Below are 20,923 nucleotides of genomic sequence, written 5' to 3' on the forward strand. Positions count from 1 at the left end.
GCATGCTGCGGATTCCGACCAGTGCCCAAGTCGGTCTCTACCTTGGGAGGAGAGCTTCCAGGGTGAACTTCTCCAAGGCTACCATGTAGCCCTGGCTGATGAACAGTCTCCTACGGCCTATCAGTGGGTACAAGTCATGGCCGACACTGAAGCCCAGGTCTCCCTTATTTCCAGAAAGGCATTGCCTAGGGGTGCCAAAATCCAGACGAACGAAGAAATTCAGTTTGAATGGATTGACGGTAACCTCTATTCTGTTCCTTCGGTCCTTCTGAATGTGGAAATGCCCTTTCTGGACCAGGAGACCCGGGAAAATCACATTGTGCGCCTGGGGCGTAGTTGACCAATTTCATGATGTTTATCAGGTGATATTGGGCCGAGATCTACTTAAGCCGTATCTCCCCTGGACGCAGCTCTCACTACCAGATGCACCGGATCCCTGCAGCATGCCTCATAATCAAACATCAATTTTAGATTCAGAGGCTAGTGCCTCCAATGTCCCAGACATCCCCTTTATTTGTGAACCTGGCCCTGACCCAGTGTCAGAGCCAGACGTTTCTTCCGCATCATCTCAGCCTCTTACCATTTTACCGCCTACCTCCTCCACTTTGGAAGAGGTAAGCCCACCAGTTAACCCCGGACTTGCTTCCGAGGGTGATTCAACGGAGGTTTCCTTAACCTCCCTACCTCAAATCACTGCCAGAGAGGACTCTTCACCTGTGCCAGAGCACACTGCCAGCCTTGGTGACTCCACAGATTCGCAACCTGTGGGGCCATCTCGGCCTTACCGTCCAGTGCCACGGAAGAGGTTCTGGAACAAGTTCTGCCGAGACTGTGGCCGCAAGGGTCACATGTCTGCCAATTATGGAGGGTGCGCAAATCACAATATTCCTGCCATCGCAATGGCCGTTACTAATCCTTCTTCACTAGGACCCCCAGCTAAGGGCCCTATAACCGTCGCACCCCTCCAAAACCATTATCAGCCAAGCCACGTCAGAGCCTACGACGACTCTGGCGCTCAAATCTCCCTAATACGGGAAGATCGAATTCCCCGAGGGGCTAATATTGACTGACGTCACTTAATAACCATTGAAGGTATCAACCATATTAAGCTGATCCTTCCGACCGTACAATTGAGGGTCACCAGACCTAAGTTCTCCAAAGTATGTACTCTTGCAGTTGCAAGCTACATTCCAGGAGGTTACGACCTCCTCCTAGGGCAAGACATGAAGTCTCCCTCACCGTTCAAGAAGCCTAGGGGTCCTAACCCCACAACAAACCACTCCAAGGCAAGGAGTCATCAAAATTCTACTTCCTCCAGGAAGTACGTCCACCAACAGTCTCCCCCGTTACCAAGGAGGGAGATTGATAATTCACAGTTCCGTTGCAAAACCTGCAACGTAATAGGGCACTCCACGAATTGGCCTAGGTGCCCTAGCCGACTACCAGCAGCGGACAATGTCCATTTTCCACAAGGCTTAGCCTTCCAAAAGAGACAGGAGCCTCTGTCTCCCATTTCCAAGGGCACGCTGAGAGGTATTGCACCTCTGGTACCCGCCACAGGTCCAGTCGACCTCAACTCTCTGCCAGTGCCACTTGGCAGCATTGGGCAGTGCCAAGCTCCATCCAGCCTGGACGTAGAGCCACCACAGAACTTGACTTCTGCGCCTGGCCCTGAGCTAGGGCCGGCGCCTAACCTAACCAAGGATCCTCCTACAGGAGATCCTCCAACAGGCATGGAGCTTACCGCAGCCCATGACCAATCCAAAGTCCATGAGTCTTCTTCACCCTCACCACTGTCGCCCGAGGATGAACCTCCGGCAGACCTAACCTTCATACCTCCCCTGGAAAACCAGGAACTGCCCGACCAGGAGTCAGCCTGGAGTTTTCCCCTTACGACGGCTGTCGCAGCAACCGAAGTGAGGGCCTCCCCTGCAGTAGGTTCCACCTCTACGACGGTTGCTGCAGATACCGAAGTAGGGTGTTCTCCTGCAATCCCTCAGGCTACCTCTGCCTCTGCTCCTGCCGGCGTTTCTGGCCTTTCCCCAGAGTCGGGGCCTCCGTCTACTCCTAGGACTGGTATAGCCAGGTCCTGGAGGAATAAGAAGAAGAAGAAGAAGGGACGTAACCAATCATTAACACACTAACCAAAGAGCCACATGCTCTCCTTGACACCTGTGCCCGAGGTACAGTGTCGCATTCAATTGCAGAGTGATCCTGGCACCTACCCAGAGAAGGTAGCCAGCCTGATCTCTGCCAGTAGAACTAACCCTCTAACCCCTAGCCATGGTGATACTAACCCTTACTTAAATAAAATTACCTCATTACATTTCCATCCTGGTAATGCCCTAACCACTCATCATCCTCACGCTTCATTACCTCACCTCATATGTTTTAACAATTCCGTCGCTGAACTGTAGTTGTGCGTACCACACTCTGGAATGATTGCGTCTTCATTTAACTATAATGAGTAGGTTAGGCTAATGATTTAGTACCAGGGCATTAGGTTAGTAGCAAGTAGAATTTTCAAGTAACCTTATCTAGGGGTAGAGTAGACTGTCGTCACAGACAACCCGTAGTTATTACTTAGGCTAGATTACATCACTACATGAAGTTAGTACACTTAGCATCTTTGCCTATAAGTTAGGTAGGCCATTGTAGTCAGCCGTATCGCTGCTCAAAAAACTTCAAGTTAGAGTAGGAGAACTGGGTAGTCGAGGCGATCAACTTATTTAAGCCAAGACCTTCACGCCCGAAAGGGAGTGAATGCCTTCTTAACAGGGGGAGCTGCTACGTCTATAGAATGCCTCGCCTTCCCAGCAGAGTTTTAGTGATATTTAATTATAAAAGTAGCAGCCATGCCTTCTCCTAAAGCGACTGTTGTTGGGAGAGTGGGTATGTCGTAGGGAGATATTTCCGGTCTGACGGAAGCTTAGGGTAAGAGAGGCAAGTCACAAGAGTAGCTAGGCTTCGAGATGGATTTTAGGGACTTCTACAATAAGACCTATTTTCCTTCCCAATTTGCTGGCGTTGTGTTTACCACTTTTCAGGCGATGCTCGAGGCGGTCTTTGGAAGCCCCGTGATTCAAAAACAACCAGTATCGCTCTCAGTCAACTGCAGTCGGTAGTCCAGGACAGATGTCCAGCCGGCCAGCCTCCCAAACTTAGGCCTACCCACGGCGTACTGGTGGACACAAACCCCAGACCTGAACAGAGGTCAGGCCGCATTCTTCTACAACGATACCGATACACGGAGTGACTGAATATTGCATCCAGGTACGTCAAAGAGTGTAAATTTCAACCAGCACCTTTTACTACCATACGACTCTTGCTAAATTCATTTTCAATTCTCATTTTTACCCCTTCTACATCAAAAGCCCTTTGTCCTCATCGGGCCACGTGCTCCCCTTTGTGACTTGTTAAAGACCAAGCTTTCGTGCATACCTCAGTGAACCATTCGAGTTTACTTTCCCCAATGTAGAGAATTAATCAGCCTTAATCAAAGCAAGAAGTCATTTTTTCTTTTATCTCGTTTAATCTGGGATTCTTTTCCAGATTCCATGAGTCACGTGCCGTCTCTCTGCCCGCAAGTGTGCATTATCCAAGTGTATGAAAATCAGCTTGAATGACATAAGTTGGAGCCATCATTTACCTTTCCTCCAGGCCAGCACGGGCCTTTTTGTAAATAAATAGCTGTAAGGTAACGAGCTGAGTTTTCTGGCGACCTTCCCTCTAAAGAAATTAATAATAACTATCAGTTTACGGTAAGTTAAAGCAATTCCCTCTTGAAATCCCTCAATTATTTCCGTTTACGTATCTAGCCTCTCTCAAGGCCAGCTATATACATAACAATATATATATATATATTGATACCTTTATATTTGGATTAAGTCCAGTGGAAAATTCCATTTTTGGTCAAACTTATTTAACATCATAAATAGGGAAAGGTATCAAGCTGGGACTGGTGTCTGTATCTGAAGCTAACAGTGGGAATTGTGTTTGTTAGGATCATCAACTACCCAACAATGTTTGGACCTGAGGGTTATCAGTGGGATTATTTAAATTTATACCTCCAAGGGCAAAATTTGCAGCAGTGGGCCATGGATTCCAGGGGTGGTCTGGTTCTGGGGATATGACCTTCAGCATTCTGTCTGGTTTGCCCATAATATGATAAGGTTGGTGATGATTGTATTCTTGTAATACTCTCAGTCCTAACAAGCAGGTTTGGCTTACACTTGAGCCACCCTAATTGTGTTGGTGCCATCCGCTATAGGTTATGGTAGGGAGTGGACATTTGGGAGTCAGCTCTTACTGGTGCCATTGGTAGAAGAATAAACTCCATGAAAGGCTGATACTATATTTTCAAAATTTTCAGGTATGGTGGCTAGTGTCGTGGCATGCCATTCAAATGTTGCAGGTTCATCTCTGTATCATGATCAGCTACTGTTGCAGTGGGGTCTGCGGTGATGGTTGAAACAAGCATCCTTTGGAAGCTTGAATTTCAAGTTAATAGCCCATGCATGCTTGTTCCATGTGAATAGGTTTCATCTAATGAAATAATAAAAATAAATAATAAATTATTTACCTCATTTTTTTTCTCATTTTGTTCTTCATGAGTAATAGTAGTAAAGAATCTAGTAACCATGGAACATTTGATGATACTCTCGGCACAGATGACACCACCTGGCAAGAATTTCAATGGTAATTCTTCTCAAACAAATGATGGACAGGTCAATTTGAAAGACAGTAATGGTAAGGGAGCAGTGAGGTTGCTAAATGACACTTGAGGTGGTAGTAGTAGTAATAATAATAATAATTATAGCTTGCAGAAATAAGTGATACGAACACCAACCCGAGGGAGTGATAGAAAACAATTGGACAAAGATCCTTTGGGACTATGGTATCAGAACAGACAGGGTGATAAATGTCAATAGACCAGACGTAATATTGATTGACAAAATCCAGATGAAAGTATCACTCATTGATGTTGCAATACCATGGGACACTAAAGTAGATGAGAAAGAAAGAGAAAAAATTGATAAGTATCAAGGCCTGAAAATAGAAATATGAAGGATTTGGGATATACCAGTGGAAACTATACCCATAGTAGTAGGGACAAGAGGCACAATCTCAAAATCCCTGAAAAGAAACCTGGAAGAAGTAGATGCTGAGGGTCTGCCTCCTCAAACTTAGGAGGCAGTTGGGTCTTCCGTTGGCTCCCCTGTTCCTTCAGGAACAGGAACTGTCACGCTGTCCCCAAGGTCAAGCGTGTCGGGAGCTATAGAAGCGCAAACTTCGGTTCGCACTTCTGCCGCTAATCCTAGAGGTTCTGCCCCTAAGACTAGTTTCGTGCCGGGCGCTTGTTCGCAAGATTCCCCTAGTGCACGTAAATCTACAGATTTGCTTGCATCTAGAGTCGATGAAGCCGAGTCCACTCACCATCATGACTCAGGCAATGAGTCAAAGAAAGAAGTGTCACTCAGATGACACTCCTTGCTGGTGATCGCTCGGTACCCAAGGTTGACGTGACGGTCCCGCGGGATTGTGCACACGGTGAGACCATTAGGGGGTCCCCCATTCAGTCCTATTGAGAGTTTTGGCCTCAATGAGGACTGGGATGCATCAGAGGGTGGTACCAGCCCTCACCAGTCAAGTGCATGCTCAACTCCACCCAGACCACAGTCATGTTCGCGTGACCAACCAGTTTGGTGGCAGCAAACGTTTCTCCTGCTGTGCGAGAGTTTTGTAACCTTCCTCAGGAAAGCATTTTTCCAGGGTGAGGACATTCTCCTAACTCGCAGCCATTACCGAAGGTTGATGGCTGCCCGCGACTTGCTTCTCCAGCTAGTTCTGCTAGCAAGGCGAGTGAGAGATTCCAATCTTCCTCACCTATTCCTATGGCTACACCGGGAGGGGCGAGGTGAATAGGAGGGATTCTATAGAGTACTCTCCGCAGGATTCAGTATTGGGGGACTAAGTTCCTGGAAGGATCTAGGGTCCCACCACATGTACGTCCATCTCATTGAGGAAGGATCTTCTATCAATGACGGAGAGATCTCTCACCGTCTTAACATCTGGTGATTAGATTCTTAGGATTTGAACACCTGGAGACTACATTTTCCCTGGCTCTTTGGAAGGATTTGCATTTGCAGTCCCCTATGGGTTCTTGAGTTTTGGGAATCTTGAGTACATATCCTGTTAAATTGTACTTGCATTCCAGTCTTAAATGCTTGCATATAGGACTGGTTTTTATACTTGTTGCTCCTCGATTTCTACAGGAGTAGAGGAGGGGTCACTCCCCAATGATCGTTTGATGAAATTCAGGTGTCTTGCCGACCGCTTAAATTCTTTGGAATTTCTAGCACTCTTCAAATGTTTGACCTATGATATGCAAAGACTCATGTGTGATGAGAATTCTCGATAATTGTTATGACAATTCCAAGGAATCTTGCTGAATGCTCGAATTCCTTGGAATTTCTGGCATTCTCAGTCTTTTGGTTTTCTGTAATTTCCAAACACTCGGGCGAGACGGACATCTCCGATAATTGTTAATACAAAAATCTGGAGTCTTGCTAAGCGATTAAATTCCTTGGAATTTCTGGTGTTCTCAGTGTGATTTGGTTTTCTGTGATTTCCAAACACTCGGGCAACGGGTATTCCCAAAAATTACTAAAATAATCGGGAGTCTTGCCAAGCGCCTGGATCCCATGTTTCGCTGGCACTAGTAGAGTGCTCGGCTTCATGATGTTGCTGAGAACCAGGGCGAGACAAGGCTCACTCAATTATTGTCTTGCAAGTTGGCTTTCTCACTTGCAGAAAGAGGGAATTCTAACGAATTCTAGCACTCATTATCACGAGTGCTTGGATAGCGAGACGAGCCTTTACCAGTACAGATGAGTTTGCTCTTCAGTCTGGTTTGGAGTTATGCAGAGCTTGGTACTGCATGCAACACCTTCTACGTGAATGGTCAAGTACTGTCCCAGTGTCTTGGACCTTAGGGTCCAAATAAGTTGGACAGCAGACACAGAATCTCTCTTTATTCTTCTTGAAGCTTCAGCCACGAAGGAGAACACTTAATTGGGAGAGAAGGGACCGAGCCGCGATGGTGGCTTGGACCCACCTGTGAAAGCCAGGAATGGCTATTCTTCAGGTACCAAGATCGATGTCGCTGTCCCTTGGGACAAGGCATCTGAAGGAGATAGGGGGAGAATCTCTCTGTAGTCCTCTTCATGAGGTCGATCATGGAGAAGATAGGTGCATAAGAAGACCCACTTTTAATGCATTTAACTCCGCTCAACTTTCACTTGCATGAATGGAACAGTTCCAGGAAATTAATGCTTCATTTGACAGAGTGGGAACACTTCAAGTTCTGAGAAGAGTGGGCAAGAACAGTAAATTCTCCTCTCTTTTTTCCCTCTATTTCCTGGGTTACACCAAGATGAACGAACAAGGGAATAAAAGGAACTCTATGGAGTCTATTCCCCAGAGTTTGAAACCGAGAGACTATGTTTTTAGTTCAATATTAGGGTCTTACCAAACATACATCAGCCTGTTCAGGGTGGATAGCACCGAGAAGTTTGAATGCCTCTACAGTACTACTGTTTTGGGAACAACCAGTTGTCTTCAGTGTCCTGTTACCAGTTACCATTATAGAGGTCTCCCTTCAAGACAACTTCACCTTCGTTCTCTTCACTACAGAATGAAGGAGGTCTGCTTCCAGTCCTTATTCTTGTCTCTCCAATGAAGAAGAATTAGGATGGAGTCTGATTTACAAGAAGCTACGAATATACTAGTATGTTCTCCTTGCAACATGTGTCTGTATCAGTTGCACCGTCTGAGTATTAGGCACATATCTGTATGTTAATTCTTCTGGTATGTGACCGAGATGAATAATACCTTATCTTAATTAATCTGAAACTCAGGACAGCCTTTTGGGCCTCCCAAGAGTTTCTGGAATTGAGTTTTGATTTTGAGAGGACTATTAGTATTGTTTGCAAACAACACCACAACATTTGCATTATCACCGAACAAGAGGGTTTCTTTCCTTAACATTTCGGTTAAAATGCAGATGCTCAAGTTTATCTTTTTTGCGCTCCATGGTTCTAAGCCAAACACATTCCAACAATGAATGCACTACCAGGCAACTTAGCATAAAGAGTCAAGCGAGGGTCAGAGTACTGCATTCCCTCTGAGATTTTGTTTGTCTTAGTATTGTTTTTCCTCTATCGAGGATTAACTACCAATTCAAATCTCTTTGCCCGGCCATCACAGACTCAGGTCTCTGGTTAACTCGGAATTATTGCATAAGGCCCATGTCCCGTGCTCCACATTTGTCATTGCGAGAATTTTCAGACATAGATATATCTCATTAGACTTATTATCATTGTGTTTAACCCATTGTATAATAGAAGATTGTAGTCTTCTGTTCCATTGCACCTGCTCCATTGGCTGCTACAATGGCACAAAATGATTATCTTCAGACAATTTGAGTTTTGTCTTCTGATATACATTTTCTAACTCGTAAGGCGTTCAATTATTCTTTGTTTATGCCGAATTGAAATGGAATATTGAAAGACTTAGCCTGTTCCCCGCCCGACTTCAGGCAGTACAATCTGTGTTTTCTTTACTGAAAAACTCTCTGCGTTCAATGCAAACAACGACTATCTCGCCGAGCAGCAATGAAATAGTGGAATAACTTTTTCAGTCCTCTGTAAAATACCAGGGATTAGAGCATTCTTCACTGGTTGGTATCATTAACAGGACTTTTTCTATGATCAGAATTGTGAGAGTTCACTTTTCTCCAATTCAACTTAGAAGATGTAGGTCCACATTCCATTAAGTCACTCACCAAGTAGCATTGTTTCTCCTCAGTTGAGTTTCAACTACTGATGAGAAACTTATCTGTCATGCCATCACAGGGACCTTGATCTCTAGTAGGCCTTTGACTCTCGGCTAATGTGCACATATTTCGCAAGAATCATCATCTCGTCTCTCAACATCACCCTTCAAAAGGCAGGTGTCATGTCGTGACTGTCTCAGATGCACAATCATTCAACATCAGTTGACGAGTCTAAATCCTTCATGATCTGCGCTTTGGACTTTGTATTGGTTGACCCAGATCAGTCATTACTTTCTCCTACTGATGTATTACTATGCCTACGAAGGATCAACACCCTTCATTGAGTGTCGATACCTTTATCCACTGCTGACTTCCAAGGCAGAAGTGTCTAACAACATGTCTTCCTCAGAGTCCTATGAGATCATGAGGAACTCCTCTGCAGTTGGATACCTCCACTGTACGCTCTCTCAGAAAGCGAGCAGTGCTGGTGGCTTGGTGCTCTTCATCACTTTGAAGAATATGTGGGTCGGAAGAAAATTACAGTCTCATTATGATCACATTTGGACTGGTGTTTGCTTACCCAGCTCCCTCAAGAGGACAAGTTGAATCTCACCTATGGTGGATGTGCTGTTCTACAGGTAAAAAGGGTTCAAGAGTGACTGGCCTCTTCACCTTCCCCTCCTCGTCCTTCTACTCCTCTTCCTTGAAGTTGAGGATAGGACTTGAACTTACACTTGCTGGTCGTGTGTTTGATGTGGTAAGCTTGCACTTGGGTTTCCTTTTTATTTTTCTTATCAGAATCATAGAAGCAATCCCACTCCTTCCTCTAGCAAGGGGAAGAAGGAGACTGGCAATAATGCAAACCCTTCCCAGAACTTTGCATTAATGCCTCCGACTCTAAATATTCTTCCCAGCCCTTCGATGCAACTCATCATGCAACTCCTATACTCCGATCAAGTTGTCAGAGGCAGGGCACTCCTTTCTCTTACAACCAGGGGTAATAGCCCTGGTGTGCTGAACTCTAGTCAGTTCTAGAGGCTCACTCACATTCCTCCCACCAATCAGTGAGTCTTCTGAATGTACAGGACCAAGGGTTTGTACAGGCAGTCCCTGGTTATAGGCGGGGGTTCTGTTCCGGGGGGGGGGGGGTTATGCTGATAAGCAAAAACTGCCATTAACAAAAAATCAGCGATTAATGGCGCTTATGGTGCCGATAACCAGTTATAAGCGCCATTATGGCACCTTTGTTAGGTTTGTTATGGTGCCATGACTCTATTATTGATGCCTTATGGCGCCAATAACCGGAACATGGCCCGTTATGGCACCATAAATCGCAGATTTTATGGCGCTAGACAAGCCCCATAAAACCGGATCGCCGATAACCAGGGAATGCCTGTATATTGTATAGGAACAAGTTTGTATACAGTGTAAGAACAAATCACAATTTTTTAAAGTAAATTGTATTTTTCCTAACTATCCGCTTAACAGACAGTAGTTACTGCCTAACCACCTTGTTAAAACATTCATAGGCCGCATTGCATCCTACGCTGAAAAGTAATTCCTAATGTAAAGGACCTCAGGTTTGTATAGTTAGGAAAAATACAATTTACTTTACAAAATTGTGAACTTTGTTAAGTTTTAAAAAGCTAAGAAAAAGATCATTGCAAAATTGGAAGGTAACTGGTTTCAAACCATATTCTATTATTTACAGTAGACTTAATATAAATAATTAGTGTTTAAAGATGTATGCTTTATCAATGCATAAAGAATCTCATCAGGGCCTAGGGCTGTATCATTACAAGTTGCCTAAGCTGAGGCAAACTCTTTCAGTAAAGGGAAGATTGTAAGGTACAGATAAAGACCCTGACCAATTAGGAATTTAGGCAGAAAGTGCAGAGGACACAATAAGAGTGAAGAAAACTCATTTACATCTAAACCAACTAAGTATGGACTTTAATGGTGATAATGATAATGAATTCTGCCAATATAGCTCATGCATATGGGAAACATGGAATATCTCATTGATGGAAATAAAATCTTTATTAAATATATACTGAGTTCGTGTTTGATTAAGATCAGTTTTCAGTCAATAATTTTCATACACCTACAGTACCTTAATTTTATTCTTTAATCAATCTCAATAACACATACTTGCTAATTAATACTAACAAGTTTTGAGTATCTAATTCTCCAATAAAATAGAGCTGTGCATTGCAAATAAAAACTTACCTGTTCATCAGAGAAATAAAATGGAAGGTTCAGACGGACAAATCCTGGTCTGATAACTTCAATGTCACTATGCTCTTGGTGCCTTCTTAAGTGACTTCGGTCCAATCTACTATCTTCAACCAAAAGTTTTTCAAATCTCAGGGCCAAATCTTCATCAATGCCAAGAAGATCTTGAGCGTAGGGTCCTGCACACATGCAACCACCACGAGCTTGTACTCCAAACAAGTCATTTAAAACAGAGCACATAAAATTATGATGCAAGAAAAGACCACTTTGGGGATGACGTACAACAAATGACAAAATAGGGATACGCTCCTCAAAGTCTACATTACCAATGGGGATCAGTTGTGGAGTATGATGAACCAGCTCTCTTATTTTTCTGAAAAAAATTAAAAGCTAATCTGTAAAACTCTTTTATCAATAAATTACAAGAACAGAAAATTATAACTAGATCCTATCAATATTTCCAATACCTTTGCATTAGATACACTATATTTATGAGTTCTGTCTTCAACAGGCAAATGAAACACGAAATAATAATAACATTGGATCTAATAATGTTGAAAAAACAAGAGAATAATCTAACTTATTCAAGAGTTTATGTCGAGTCATGATGAACTCTGATGTTATGTTGTCTTTCAGTTGCATAACTAAACCTGCTCTGATGGCCTCCACAACTGCCGGTGTACCTCCTTCCTCTTTGGTTTCAACATCCTGAAAAGATAAAAAAATATGTATATATGTGTAGTTTTTATTTTCTTGCTCAATTGTTATTGTTTCTTTTATTACCTTGACTACTGTTGCCGATCTCGGGGCTTTGTAGTGACAGGTGTTTCCAAAAATGTGCAAAGAATTCGAGAAGTTAAAAGAGCATTGTGGCTATTACAATTACACATGAATCTGGTAAAAATGACCAGTAGATTCTATATATATTTCAGCCAAAAAAGCAATAAAAATGATTGGCCACTTGGCTACGATGTCTTCTCCAAATCTGCACCTATGAAGACCCCTTCCTCTCATGTAGGGTTGACATCTTTCATCAGGTAGATGGTGTCACCATGGGATCCCCCCTTGGTATCCTATTTGCAAATATGTACATGGCAGATGTCAAAGAAGACCTTCAATTCTCATCAAAACCAAAGATAGTATATGATTGATATATGGACAATATCTTCATTGCCATTGATACTGATGAAGAAGCCACCTGCCTACAGTATGCCATGAAGAGGATCTCTAGTCTAAACTTCACTATTGAATATGGTGTCAAAGGCAGACTTCCATTCTTGGATGTACATGTGTAAGAGAAAGGAGACAGGTACAGTCACTACCTGACTTATTAACGAGTTACGTTCCAGAGGGCCATTTGTATCATGAATTGTTCGTAAGCTGGATCTTACTATGTAATATACATAATTTTCTTTTATGTTTAAATTCCCGAGTTATCTCAGGAGTCCTTTTTTAATTGTGCTATATTATAAAGAATTACTGTGTACATACATATGTTAGAAATCTAAAAAGAAGAAAATACAATTTTGATTCATGCAACATTCAACATCTAGTTTTCTCCATGCTTTGAAAGTTATGAACTTGGAGAGAACAGGTTCTTCTTCCTCAAGCTCTTCTGTTCTTTGCAAAAAATTCTTGTTAGCTCTGAATATTTGTATATATACGGTGGTGACTGTACAATACCTCGACATTCGAAAAGGCAACCTATGTGGGTCAGTGCTTAATGCCTACGGGGAGTGCCCTGACACTTACAGAGGCTCTGTGGTAGCCACATAAATGAAACGTGCAATAATGCACTGTTCCCCATGGAGAGCTACTCACATTGAGCTCAAACATGTTAAGCAGTTCCTAACTAATAGTAGATACAACAGCAATCTAATAGAAGGTTGCATACAGAAACATTTAGATGTGAATGACAGGACACTGGTGATGATCCCTACCTAACTGAGAAACACCATATCACAGCTCTTCCATGGCTATGTTCAATATATTTTCCTAGTCTCTCTTCCTCCCCTTCTCTATATCATTCCTAAGCACCTCTCCTAAATTACCTTCCTACCCTTGAAAGCCCTACACTTCTGCTTAATTTTAAATCTTGTACCTATCTATTCAAATACCTCTTTTCTTCCCCATTTGACACCCTATAGTCAGTCGTTTGCCCAACTGCTTCCTTTGTACCTTTTACACAATGTTTTCATATAATTCCATTTTTGAAATTAACCAATTCCCTTGTCACTTAAATTTCTCCCCACCTGGTGTCTTTCTCTTATATACCTCTTATATTGTTCACACTGGTCTCCTTTAATATCCAATATTTTAATTCTTGATCTCTTTAACCTCTTTGGCTTTCTATATCTGATCTATATATCCATCACCAGCAAACTTAGGTGTTTCACATACCTTAACAAGACTTACTTCACAATTCATTAGGCTGCTTTCATCTTCTCTTCTAACTGTACAGTAATCTATCTGGCTCTATGTACATCACTCTCATGTTACTGAATGGCAATCTGCCTTCACAAACGAGGTGTTCATAGAGACTGCTTCAAAAGTTTGTGCCATTTCCAGCACCATACTCTTATCTTCATTCCTAATTTCAAATGCTTTGTCCCCATGAGCTTCCTCATATCCATGTCTACTCTTTTCAACTCTGATTATTTTCTCTCTATCCTTATCATTTTCAATACTGTTGTCAGTTCTTCCTTAAAATTTTCTGCCTCTTACTGCTGACATTACAGTATCTTCATCTGGTAACAACAGTACTATTATAAGACTACCACTAACTTTTCACTTCCACCACTTTATCTTTTCACTTACTACTGTCCATAAAACCAACTCCATTTCTTCCTATCTGTGACTGACAATAATACAGCTTAAACCTAACATCTACCTCTCTGGTTCATTTCTCTTCCACCTAGTCTCTTGTACACACAGAGCCTTTATCACACTCCTCTCCATCACATCAATCTCTCTTAACCTTCATGTCAGGGCACCAATATTCCATGATCCTACTTTCAGTCTGTCTGATTACTTCTTGAATACCTAGTTACCAGGTATGTATGGACCCCCTCTTGACACCGAGAATCTCCTGAATGCTTCTGTTTTGTCTGCAAATGAAATGTCCGTGACAAAGGAGTCAGTGAGGGCACCCATCCACAAGTTTAGTCAAGACTGCTTGTACCAATGCCATTGCTATGGATTCCAAGGCACTGACCCCTGAGGAGCTGAGATGGAAGCCCTACTGACAGTGTCTCTCAAGGGGGAGGTAGTCTGTCAATTGGCAGACTGACACATCCAATTAGAGAGGCAAATCCTCTACATCCTCCAGCCTACAGAACCTCTGCTGGCATGAAAATGGAGGTTGGGAAGGTGGGGGTCTGCTCAATCTGCTGGAGGCAATTGAACGGGAGTTCACCTTCCCAAAAACACTGTGAGCTAACTGTGACCACAACAATATCCTAAAATTCTACACCGAAGCTGAGAATTGTGGGCAGGTTGAAAGCTGAGGTTGCCTTCCTGAGATTATTGCCCTCACGAATGAACAAAATTCTAACCTGAAAATGCCCAGCTTTCTCACACTGAATAGAATTTCCATGCATCAAATTTTAGAAAATCAGGCTGGTCTGTTTTTCTAAAATTTGATGAATGGAAATTCTACTGTGTGAGAGAGCTGGGCAAATTAATGCCTGTTCCTTGGACGTTAAATAAAAATGTTAGGAGCTTGGTGAAATAAATTTTCATAATAAGACTAAATGATACTTAAATAAATAAGGAACCCTGTTTTAAAATATGTATCAAGATTCCATTAACTTACCTGTAAATACCTATGTGAGCCCCTTGTAACAAAAAACACTGTCCCACCTCCACATACTTCAGGAACCGGGTTTTTAAAAAGATCCTTCTTAGCAATCAGAATACCTGGATGGAAGAAGTATGTTTACCATTAACTACAGTACGTATATAGCAAATTTCAATTAAAAAAAATTCAGCATTATATAAAGGTTTACAAGACTGCACAACCACTTAAATATTTAACAACCAAAAAATATTCCTTTTTTCCAACTACCAATATGTGGCTCCAGAGAAAAAGACTACACTAACTACCTTAATCATAATTTAACAGCTATATTGTGAATTAGCAGGTTTTTGCATCTAAAGGGTAGGTTTATTAATGCTTATCGAAGCCTACACACATTGCACTGCTCATCTTTATCTTACATGCACTATCCCTCTTTCTTGAAAATAGGCCTTTTCATTCCACTGCCTAGTTTTCAGTTCATCTATCAAGCACTATCAAGTTTTCCACGAAACTCATCTGAATTATTATCTTCACCAGTCTACCATCTTCCATTTTTTCCATAGGGTGCTATATTATTAGTATTATTATTATTATTATTTTTTATTTTATTTGTTTTTTTTTTTTAATTAATTTATTTTTTTTTTACTCTATCACAGTCCTCCAATTCGACTGGGTGGTATTTATAGTGTGGGGTTCCGGGTTGTATCCTGCCTCCTTAGGAGTCCATCACTTTCCTTACTATGTGTGCCGTTTCTAGGATCACACTCTTCTGCATGAGTCCTGGAGCTACTTCAGCCTCTAGTTTTTCTAGATTCCTTTTCAGGGATCTTGGGATCGTGCCTAGTGCTCCTATGATTATAGGTACGATTTCCACTGGCATATCCCATATCCTTCTTATTTCTATTTTCAGATCTTGATACTTATCCATTTTTTCCCTCTCTTTCTCTTCAACTCTGGTGTCCCATGGTATTGCGACATCAATGAGTGATACTTTCTTCTTGACTTTGTCAATCAACGTCACGTCTGGTCTGTTTGCACGTATCACCCTATCCGTTCTGATACCATAGGTCCCAGAGGATCTTTGCCTGATCGTTTTCTATCACTCCCTCAGGTTGGTGCTCGTACCACTTATTACTGCAAGGTAGCTGATGTTTTTTGCACAGGCTCCAGTGGAGGGCTTTTGCCACTGAATCATGCCTCTTTTTGTACTGGGTTTGTGCAAGTGCCGAGCATTCACTTGCTATGTGGTTTATGGTTTCATTTTTCATATTGCACTTCCTACATATGGGAGAGATGTTATTTCCGTCTATCGTTCTTTGAACATATCTGGTTCTTAGGGCCTGATCTTGTGCTGCTGTTATCATTCCTTCAGTTTCCTTCTTTAGCTCTCCCCTCTGTAGCCATTGCCAATTGTCATCGCTGGCTAGTTCTTTAGTCTGTCTCATGTATTGTCCGTGCATTGGTTTGTTGTGCCAGTCCTCTGTTCTGTCTGTCTTTCTCCTGTCTCTGTATATTTCTGGGTCTTCGTCTACTTTTATTAGTCCTTCTTCCCATGCACTCTTTAGCCACTCGTCTTCACTGGTTTTCAGATATTGCCCCAATGCTCTGTTCTCAATGTTGACGCAGTCCTCTATACTTAGTAGTCCTCTCCCTCCTTCCTTTCGTGTTATGTATAGTCTGTCCGTATTTGCTCTTGGGTGTAGTGCTTTGTGTATTGTCATATGTTTACTGGTTTTCTGATCTATGCTGCGGAGTTCTGCCTTCGTCCATTCGACTATTCCTGCGCTGTATCTGATTACTGGCACTGCCCATGTGTTTATGCTTTTATCATATTTTCCGGCTTTGAGTTTTGACTTGAGTATCGCCTTGAGTCTCTGCATATATTCTTTCCTGATGGTGTCCTTCATCTCTTGGTGTTTTATATCCCCTCCTTCCATTATTCCCAGGTATTTGTATCCTGTCTCATCTATGTGTTTGATGTTGCTCCCATCTGGTAGCTTTATCCCTTCAGTTCTCGTTACTTTGCCTTTTTGTATGTTGACTAAGGCGCATTTTTCTATTCCAAACTCCATCCTGATGTCCCCAGATACAATCCTTACAGTCTGGATTAGGGTATCTATTTCCTTGATGCTCTTACCATACAGCTTGATGTCGTCCATGAACATCAGATGGTTGATTCTGTTGCCTCTTTTCTTGAGTTGGTACCCGGCATCCATCTTCTGTAGTACTTTTGTCATGGGAATCATGGCTACTACGAAGAGTAGTGGGGACAGTGAGTCGCCCTGGAAGATCCCTCTCCTGATATTAACCTCTGCTAGTCTTATTCCAGAGCTTGTAAGTATTGTATTCCAGTTGTGCATTGTATTTTTGAGGAAGCTGATGGTGTTTTCCTCTGCCCCATATATTTTCAGGCATTCTATTAGCCATGTGTGTGGTATCATGTCGAAGGCTTTCTTATAGTCTATCCATGCCATGCTTAGGTTGGTTTTCCTTCTCCTACTGTTCTTCATTACCATTTTGTCTATCAGGAGCTGGTCTTTTGTGCCCCTACACTTCCTTCTGCAGCCTTTCTGTTGGTGGGGGATGGTGTTTGTCTCCTCTAGGTAGTTATATAGCCTTTCACTGATGATACCTGTTAGTAACTTCCACATTATTGGTAGGCAGGTGATAGGCCTGTAGTTACTGGCTATATTTCCCTTACTCTTGTCTTTTTGTACTAAGGATGTTCTTCCTGTGGTCATCCATTTTGGTGCTTGGTGATTTGAGATACAATGCTGGAGTTGTTCTGCTATTCGTGGGTGTAGGGCCTTGAAGTTTTTCAGCCAGTATCCATGGACTTCATCGGGACCTGGGGCTTTCCAGTTTGGCATTTTCTTTAGTTGGTGTCTGACTGTGTCTGTCGTGATCTCTGTGAATCTTTGTTTTATTCTCTCTGTTTCTTCTTCCTTGACTTCCTGGAGCCATGTTGCATGTTTGTTGTGTGATACCGGATTGCTCCATATGTTTTCCCAGAGTCTCTTACTTGGTTCGGCTTCAGGAATTTCTGGGTGGTTTGTCTTCCCCTCTTAGTTGGCTGTATAGTCTTTTCTGGTTGGTTCCGAATAGTTTGTTCTGTTGGTATCCCTTATTCCTGTTCGTGTACCGTTGGATCTTATGTGCTTTGGCCTTAAGCCTCTGTTTTACATCTTCTATTGTGTTGTTTAGTCCCCTCTCTTGTACTTTGTATTTCTCGTTGAGTTCCCCCCTTGTTTTCTTGCTTCTTAGCTTTTTTCTGCCATCTCTTTCAGTTTACTCAAGTCAGATCTCATCACCATGATTTGCTTTTCCAGGCGCCTTTTCCAAGGAGGTTGCTGTTTTGGTTCTGTGGGTTGGTTGTGCTGGTGGTGTTGGTGTTCGAATCCCCATCAGTTCTGCTACTAATCTTGCTCCTGCATATGTCAAGTTATTTGTTTCTGTGATACTGGTGGTGTGTATTATGCCCATTATTTCATTGACCTCACTTGTTTTCTCCCTTAATTTCTTGGTGTTGTAGGCTTTCAAGGAGGGGATCTTTGTTCTCTCTGTATCTGGCTCCATCCATTGTCTAATCTTTTCTACCCATTCCGTCCTCTCTGTTACTTCGTCGGTGTTTCTTCGTGTGTCGTTGTCTGATACCTCATCCTCCCTGTCGTCTTCTGTGGCATCTTCTCTCAGTTCGTCTTCGTGTAATTCGTTGATGTGTGACATTTCCCTTTCCAGTTCTTCTCTTTCTGTTGGGGAGAGCCAGTTCTTTTTCTTTATGTTCCTTACTTGGTCTGCCAGCCTCTGCTCTGTTTGGGGGGTGTTATTCCTCTCATTCCAGATGTTGACCAATCTTCTATATCCTCTCTCCGTCGGGTTGCTTCTGATGTAGCATCTCCATATTTCCTTATTTTCTTCTCTTGTCCATTTCTTCCTTTTTGCCTCTGTAGCTCCAATCTCAGGCTGTTGATTACTCTCGTTGTGGTGATCAGTTGCTGGATGACGACCTCCAAGTACCTGACCTACTTTCCCTTCAATTGGGTTGAATACCTGGTTGCTGAACGAAGCTCCTCTGTTGCTAGAGGTTCCATTTACGTCGTTGTCGTTTATTCCTTCATTTCTTTCCATCATTGCTGAGTTTTGCTATTTAACCCATAGCTGGACCCTACCCCATCAGGGATAGGTACTCATTTACAGCTGAGTAGACTGAGGAAATTATGGTAAAGATCCTTTCCCAAGGAATCAACGCCGAGGAGAGCGGTCACCCATCCAACGACTGACCAGCCCCAATGTTGCTTAACTTGACTTAAGTCTATTGACGACCTAACCCACTCCTCCACGGCGCAACACATTATTATTATTATTATTATTATAATTATTATTATTATTATGATGATGATGATGATGATGAATAAAATGGCAGAATTCAGCAAATTAATCTTACATATTATCTTTCTATTTTTCTTATCACGTACTTGCTTCTCTGGCTCAGCGATACTTCTTAATAATTGGCCAATACTCATATTGGGAGAAATCTAAGTATTAATGCTGAATGTGATATTTTATTTAGAACGGGATTTTGCTGTCAATACAGGTATTATCAGTATGTTGGTGTAGTGTTCTCCCCATATTCGCGGGGGATGTGTACCAGACACCCCCGTGAATAGTTAAAACCCGCGAATAGTTAAAAGTACCACTAAAAATGCTTATAACTGCCTATCTTGAAAGTTCAGATACCAAATGTATACCTTACATAACATCCAACTTCAAATATACCTAAAATTACTAACCTATTCCTGTATTAATCTTTGAGGTTATATTATAATATCATTTCAAAGTCATCTTAAACATTTTACCATTAAAAATATATACCTACAGCCAATAAGAGAGAGAGAGAGAGAGAGAGAGAGAGAGAGAGAGAGAGAGAGAGAGAGAGAGAGAGAGAGAGAGCATTGAATGGCAACATCATATATCTGAATTTCAAGAGTGAAATTATGAATTATTTCTGAGACAGAGAATAATAATGGAGAGAGAGAGAGAGAGAAGAGAGAGATGAGACCGGAGAGAGAGACGAGAGAGAGAGAGAGAAGGACGAGGAGAGGAAGAGAGAAGAGAAGAGAGAATAATTCCTAGACTCCGACTCCTTCCCCTCCACCAATTCGTATATCAAACTGTCATTTACTCCCCCACCCACCTTCCTCCAAGTCAATAAAAAGACTGGTAATTGCCATTTTTTTATTAATCTTAATATTTGAAAATTAGTTATAAGGTAAATCATTTATTTATACTACAAAACAAATAAACATACATGAGACAGACAGAGAGAGAGAGAGAGAGAGAGAGAGAGAGAGAGAGAGAAAGTTATTGTTATTGTTGAATCTCATTAAACTTAATGTTATTTGAAAACTAGTACTGTATGTTATTATTTTACCATAAAATGTAGTAATGCCCTTGAAGATATACTGTATACATACACTTCCAGCCCAAACAGAGGGTGAGAGTTACTACTATGACATATGTATCTGTGGTGGAGAGAGGAGAGAGAGAGAGAGAGACGAGAGAGAGAGATAGAGAGGAGAACGAGAGAGAGAGAGAGAGAGAGAGAGAGAGAGAGAGAGAGAGAGAGAGAGAGGGTTATTCTTATTTAAAAGAGTGAAATGAATAGATTATTGTATTTCTTTATAATACTACCACATGAATTTTGAAATTAGTTATATTATTATTATTATTATTATGCAAAAATATTAGTAAACATATACACATGTACCATAGAAATTCTTCATCTCAGTAACAGAGCGAGAGACGAGAGAGAGAGAGGGATGAGAGAGAGAGAAGAGAAGAGAGACGAGAGACGAGAAATTACATGAGGGTGGGCGAGAGTGCACGGCAAACACACTCCCCTCCTGTCACATTACTTGATTATTTGACAGAGGTTGGACCCCAGACATCACAGCGTTGCTACCTGGAGTCAAAGACCAAGATGGCGGGGTTAGGAAAAAAAAAAAATGGGGGGAATTTTTCGTTTTTTCCATCTTACATATTTTGTTTAGTTA

The 20,923-nt window shown here is 42.0% G+C and overlaps 1 protein-coding gene across 3 annotated transcripts in view; it reads right to left on the minus strand.

Annotated features, from left to right (window-relative positions):
* LOC135219992 (uncharacterized) overlaps positions 1–20,923 on the minus strand; it is a 188,853-nt gene that overhangs the window by 44,235 nt on the left and 123,695 nt on the right. For all 3 annotated transcript variants that reach the window (XM_064257272.1, XM_064257273.1, XM_064257274.1), the window contains exons 7-9: positions 14,886–14,989; positions 11,652–11,779; positions 11,066–11,444 (exon numbers count right to left, since the gene is read on the minus strand). In XM_064257272.1, coding sequence (XP_064113342.1) covers positions 11,066–11,444; positions 11,652–11,779; positions 14,886–14,989 — 611 coding nt within the window. The remainder of the gene's footprint in view (positions 1–11,065; positions 11,445–11,651; positions 11,780–14,885; positions 14,990–20,923) is intronic.

The sequence above is a fragment of the Macrobrachium nipponense genome, chromosome 1 (assembly GCF_015104395.2).
Source record: "Macrobrachium nipponense isolate FS-2020 chromosome 1, ASM1510439v2, whole genome shotgun sequence".
In the NCBI taxonomy this organism is placed as follows: Eukaryota; Metazoa; Arthropoda; class Malacostraca; order Decapoda; family Palaemonidae; genus Macrobrachium; species Macrobrachium nipponense.